Source organism: Pinus tabuliformis, chromosome 2_2 (genome assembly GCF_031772625.1).
Source record: "Pinus tabuliformis cultivar Carrire ecotype Pingquan chromosome 2_2, CPIR1, whole genome shotgun sequence".
Classification (NCBI taxonomy): Eukaryota; Viridiplantae; Streptophyta; class Pinopsida; order Pinales; family Pinaceae; genus Pinus; species Pinus tabuliformis.
Window position 1 is genome coordinate 1,035,123,018 of NC_142300.1, and position 6,856 is coordinate 1,035,129,873.

Consider the following 6,856-nt stretch of genomic DNA (forward strand, 5'->3'; position numbering starts at 1 on the left):
GCTGCGTCTCCCATTTACTTTTCAATAGAACAAAACCTTACAATCGCACTGCTGTGTGCTTCCCCTTACATTTCAATAATAAAACATTGCATACGCGTTGCTGCGTATTCCCCAAAGAAAAAACATTCACACTGCTGTGTGAAAATTCTTCACTTGTGCACTGATGCGTGCTTCCCTTTTCGTTTCAACAAACAACAACTCTCGCACTGTTGTGCCTCACTTGCATTTCATATGCAAACAACAAAAACTACATTCATATGCGCTGTTGCGCTTCTACCCTCTCTCACAACAGACAACAAACATTGAAACCCTCTGCTTATGCACTGCTGTGCATTTCAAAAACAAAAGACTCTGTTTTTTTTTTGTTCGCACTGTTGTGCGTTTCATTACATATTCAACCACAAAAACTTCACGCTGTTGCGTGCTCTATTACATTGCATATTAAACAAAAACAAAATTACCTTCGCACTGCTGCGCCACACATTACATTGCAGTTCGTTCTCTCAACAAAAACACTCGCGCGCTGCTGCGCTACATTCCATTTTTTTAGTTCACAGTGCTGCGCACTTTTTTTATTTCATACAAAAAAAAAACTATAAACTTTGTTTTACTTTTACCCTAAAACGAACAACTCCCGTGCATTAAAACTTCACCTACATTTACTGACCAGCGTAAATTACATTAATTGCTTACTGATAAAATCGGCGATCAAAATGAAGCTTTTACTTCACGCAATGTCAGCTCCATGTGCAGGCCTGTATGCAGCTTTAGTTTCAATCAACGGTGGACAGCACTGACCTCAATCGAACATCTATCGCTCAGTCAAACCAAATGAGATTTACGCTCCAGGAAAAGGCTGTTTTCAAAACTGCTTGAGGACATGCGTCAAATGGCGTACTGTATCGCTGCCCTCCGGAGGAAAACCACCGCTCGGTGAAAAGCGGTGCAATGAAATCATGACGGTTTTCCGGAACAAAATCCTGTTTGCAGTCGCCGTTTTTATGGCGGATTCCAGCACTTGAAAATAACATTTCAACACTCCCCTTTAATTTCAACTGCTGGGTTATCAGTCATACCCAAACATTTCCTCAAAAATTCAAAACTTTTCTGCCTATTCGTATTAGCTTTCCTTTCATCACTTTCACCGCTATGCCCAGGCACTCCAATCAATCCCGAGCCACAAATCTATGCCTGATTACTGTTCTAGAGAATAAGAGTACTGTCTTTGCAACTGGCTATATCCATTGGGGTATGATCTGCACTTGTGCTTTCTGGAAAAATCAGCGAGTCATTTGCTCTCAGTTCCTTAGATGTTCCTTTGGATGCCATAGCAGCTGTAAAAGTATTCTGATTATCATGTAATATCCTCTTTCTCTCTGCGTTAGACAAGATTTCCAATCTTTGCATCTCCAAGCTATCTTGCAACCTTTTCTTCTCTGCTTTTATGGCAGATTTAATTCCATATCTCTCCCCTATAAGAAGATCTTCATCAAAGAATGACTGTTAATATAGTTCAGCAAGGATTTCATAAGGACCCATTCACTAATAGCTTCAGCGATAATGATCAAGAATTACAGGCTCCCCCTAACTGTATGCATTGTCTCCTTTTGGCAGAGTCTTCTCAAAAAAAGCTTAGATTGGCTGGAGAGCTCAAGGGACTTTCGGATTGTATTTCCTTCCTTCTCCATACTTGTGTAACTTTCTTCTTTTGCATGGTTCTAGCTTGTGTAAGAGCCCATGTTAAGCTACAATCACGTGCCATATGACCAATGTTATGACACTTGAAGCATTCTACATTGTTCATGAATAATATTTCATGATTTCTTCCTGTGAAATTGTTTCTTGGAGGTTATCGGAGACTATAACATCTATCTCTATTAGATGCTTTACAATCTTTTGCCATATGACCAAAGTTTGAACAAGAATAACAATAACCAAAAAATGAACTTTGGTACCTAGGAGATGGAGGTTTCCATGATGTACTTCTGAAGCCTTTCTGCCTTGAGATCCTTTGATGATAACCATTGCCTCTTGCCTCTTTGATATCATCTACATTTCTTTTTGGAACTGGTTTTCTACTTGAAGCAAGATTTCTTCTATTGTAACCTTGATTTTTCTCCTTGCCTTTGCTGGAACTAGGAGCATCACAATTTCTTTCTGACTTCTTCACATCTCTTTTGCTTAAAGCATTTTCATTCTTGTTTGAGGGTTCACCTGCATACCCGAGTCTTGATTTATCAGATGGACATCTGTGATAGCTGAGCATGTCATCCAAGGCTTGAGAGCTCTTCATGATTTTGCTCATCCCTTCAACCTTTTTCTGAGGAGGACAATCTCTTCTTCCAATCTTTCACACTCATTATTCTTCTTTGTAAGTTGTTCCTCAGTTTCTTCCTTGCTACGAGTAGCTTCAGCTGCTACTATTTTAAGGGAGATGATATCTGACTTCATTTTGAAGATTTCTTCATTCTTTGCTTGACTGCTCTCCATTTTCTTCTCAACTTCTTATGCATGTTTCCTGGCTTCTTGTAATTGAGACTTCAGGGAGGAGACCTCTACCTTGTACTGACCAATCTCTTCTTCAAGTTTGTTCATGCTCTTGTGCCTTTGTTCAAGTTGACTTGATAAGGTATTTTCCTACTTTTTTGCTTTATTCAATTGATTTGTCATGGATATGACTTCTTCATGATGCTTCCTTTTGTTTTGATGAAATTCCTTCTTAATTTTGGCAAGCTCTTCATCCATTTCTTGTACTTGAAGCTTGATGAGGTCAACTTTCTTCCTTGTTTGATCTTGGTTACCAACTGGAGCTATCTTCTTAAGTGCCTCATTTTCCTTTTTCAATTGTTAATCTCTTCCATGGCAGTCATAAGTTAAGCAAGGAGTTCTTCTACAAAGTCCTTTTCATTATTTTCATCTTCTAGGTCTGCTTCAGCCTTGATGTCATCATTCTCATTCTCAGCTTCTATGATGGGTTCAGGATCTCCCTTTTGATTGATGGTCATGGTCAGTGTTCCTTTTGAGTGAAGATCATGAAGTTTGTCCCATATATCCTTTGCTGATGAATGTTTTCCTATATTCTTCTTTACAGAATTAGGTAGCCCATTCAAGATTGTCTTTGCTACTTTTGCATTGTACTCCTTAGATTCTCTATCCATCCTGCTATCATCAATCACAGATTCCCAAAATTCAATCCCTTGAGACTGTAAGAAAGTCCTCATTTTTGCTTCCCATATATTAAAGTTCCCATTGAACCTTGGAGCCTCATCAAATGGATTGACTTCTATTTTAGTAGTAGAGGGAGACACATCCTTAGGAGGATTGGAGACTTTCTTCTTTGACCTCGCCATTTGTGTTCTTGCACTCTTAATTGTGCTTCAAGATACTTGATTGTGTGTCTAAAATGACTGACTGTGACGACAGTAACACAAAAAACTAACCTGAGAAATACCTTGGATTCCCTTTTGACTGAGTCTTCACTGAAGCTATTGCAGCAAGAAATCCTTCCTTTAGCTTCTTTGACACCTTCAAAGAGCCTGGACAAGCTCTGATACCATGTTGGGAATTTTCTAGTAATTCCAAAACAAAATTAACTGAACAGAAAATAATACTGTTTTGCCACAGGATCTTAACACAAGGAAGCATAAAATTTTCTTTCTGAAGAACAGAGTTTCACAGACACACAAAAAAACTTCTATTCATTAATAAAACATCGCTGATACAAAAGAGTCTTCCTCTTAACAGAGAGATTACACTAACAAAACTGCTTCAGATGCAGTTCCAAAACAAAAAGATTACTAAACTCTCCAGAATTAATAGTGTAATGTTTGTTAAAGAAGGAAAAGATTTAGACCACCTGTTAAATGCATGACTAAAATGAATTTATACTCAAACACTACTGTTATTTTTATAATTGTCTATATGAACCGCAACTTTTGCAAATAGCTTAGAACATAGAAATAATACTTAGAGGAATGACTTTCATCCAAAACCTACTTGTTGACACAACCAATAATCAAAAATGTTTTTAAATTTAATGGACAAAATCTAAATGTTAAATGTATTGAAACAACTAACTAGAGGGGGTTTACAATATTATAATTACTCATTTAGTTATAAAAAGCTCTATAATTATCTAAATTTCATCTATATTGAACCTATAATATTTTATTATTTTATATATATATATATATATATATATATATATATATATATATATATATATATATAATTGTAAGTATACATCTGTAACCAATAATGAATTTGCCCCTTTCCTCGAATCGAATCCGTGCATATTATTGGCTCATCATTTTTAAAGTTAATATTATTATCGCTGAAACACTGAAATACTCATGTTTATTTTATTATATTTATTTCTGAAGTTGTTTAGAAACCTTTCGTACTGCATGAGACTTTGAAGTTTCTAACCCATTATAATTCGTATTCTGATGTGGATATGGAATCAGTACAGTTTCCACCGTGTACTTATCACGTGAAAGCCTCTTATTTTCTTCGTTTTCTCAGAGTCAAAGCGCCTTCCTCAAGATGGGAAGATCTTTCTGAAACACAATTGGAACTTACAAAAACAATGGGAATCGAACTGAGGAGAATAGAAGCGCCATGCTTCCTCCTCACTCAATCACCTCCAAGTTGTTGCTCACGGGTCAGTTTTATGTTCACATGGAAGTCAGTAGTTTTGCATTATTATATCATCATTATTGCTAAAGGTCAAGCACCCCATACGGCAGCCTGAGCGGAAATCACATTTCCTCGCTGGACTTTATTAAAATAATGTAAATATTGAATTAAGAAAATGGTGCTGTGAAAGTAACACAGCTCCTATAAAATCCATCCCGTGCGAGCTGAAATATGCAACTCCCTCCTTTTGCCTTTGCGTGGTTTCTTTCACTTCTCATATTCATTTAATCAAAGAGAAAGGAAGGAAGAGCATCGCACTTGATTGAAGATGGGAAAGCGTGTAGCATTGTTTTTTATAGTTCTGATTTGCGCAGCAACCACCATGCCTGCTCTTGTCATGGCATCCGGTAGCTATGACTGTCCTCCTGGCGGAGGAACTCCTAGCGTCCCAAGCGGCGGAAGTAGCCCTGCAGGCGGCGGATCGGGCGGAGGAAGTTCGTCATGTCCTTTAGATGCACTGAAACTAGGAGCCTGCGTTGATTTGTTGGGGGGTTTGGTTCACATAGGCATTGGAGACCCTGTTGTGAACCAGTGCTGTCCAGTGTTGGCAGGTGTTTTAGAGTTGGAGGCAGCGCTGTGCTTATGTACAACTATCCGCCTTAAACTACTCAACCTCAACGTCATCCTACCACTGGCTCTGGAGCTCTTTATTCAATGCGGCCTGACCCCTCCACCTGGATTCACATGCCCACCTCTCAATTAGGAAGGTATATTGCATGCCACGTCAACCCTTCACTCCAATATTTCATTCAATTAAAAGATTCATTTGCGTTGGCTTACTTCGATATAGTATGTTCACAGTGATTGTGGATGGCCCGCAGGTGAAATGGAGCGACAATAATCAGACTGATGTTCACGTATATTGTAGATTGAGCCACGCAATACAGAAGATTGTGCACGTCGGTCCGCCTAGATTTGTTTTTTCTGTTTTTCCAAAAACGAGGATCCACGATTTTCTGGGTTCTATGTGATTCAGCAGAGCACTGTATCAGATCAGAGCTTTGTCAATAATATTTCTCTCCTATCGTAACGTTGCTTCTGCTTTGCGGTTAGATTATAATATATTTTAGTACCGGTTTTTTCTTTAATGAGCGGAATTGGTAACCGGGCGGGGATTCTCCAGGATCCCAACGCGGTCGCTGGCGCGGTACACTACAATGATGAATCGCAATCTTAGGTGAAAATGGTCGATTAATATGTTTGTCATTATTTCAATTTCAATCATTTCTATAGATGCCGTACTGTACAGCGTATAGTGCTTAGTTCCATTTGCCCTTTGATATTAAAAAAGAACATTTTTATATATAACAATTTAAAAAATATCACATCTTTTTAAATATAAAATAATTAATATAATTAGGAGTTGTCTATAATGCGACTTTTTGAGATTCCGGTGACGGAATCCGGCGGAAGAAATTGAGATGAAATCATGATTTGTTGCAGTTAAAATGGTTTTTTAACTGCATATTCGGATTCAGCACCCTGAAAAACCCCTGGGACGCTTTCATTGTGCAGAAACTAGTTATCAAACTTCGATTTCAATAAATTACTGCCGGATTTTCACCGGAAAAAATCTCCGGAAAAGCTTTCAAAAAATCGCGTTAAAGACTACGGCAATTAATATACATCAAATGCAGGGTATGCTCTTATAAATTAAGATATAATTAAAGAGCGACCGTCTCATATGATCTATTATAACAGTGCCAGATATAATTAAAGAGCGACCATATCATATCATATCTGCCAGATATTTTAGTAATATTTTAGTCAACCCAAAAAGTTATAGACAAACTTTCAGTAACGTCAAAATAAAAGTATAATAAATTCTTCATTTGACTACTGACCGGACTGCAATAATTTTTAGTCACGACTCCACCTTGGATTCACTTTGTTGCAGCCAGATTTGTCAACACATAATTCATATCAACGGAACTTATTCATTACTTCGATATATGTGTATTTGTATTTATTTTTGAAATAGGAATTTTAGAATTAGAATTTAATAATCAATAATTATTATATAAAAAATAAATTTTTATATAATAATTTAAAAATTATTTTTTTATAACTAATTATGTTTTTTAATTAATTAAAAAATTTATTTTTGTTTAAATTTGAGATATTTTTAAGTTATAATATTAAATTATAATATTTTAAT

General features: G+C 36.8%; 1 protein-coding gene across 1 annotated transcript; it reads left to right on the top strand.

The window, feature by feature from the left end:
* Positions 1–4,966: 4,966 nt before the first annotated feature.
* Positions 4,967–5,401, top strand: LOC149196895 (36.4 kDa proline-rich protein-like). The gene has a single exon (XM_089408483.1). It carries the CDS (start codon positions 4,967–4,969, stop codon positions 5,399–5,401), a length of 435 nt encoding a protein of 144 aa, XP_089264609.1.
* The last annotated feature ends 1,455 nt before the right edge of the window (positions 5,402–6,856 follow it).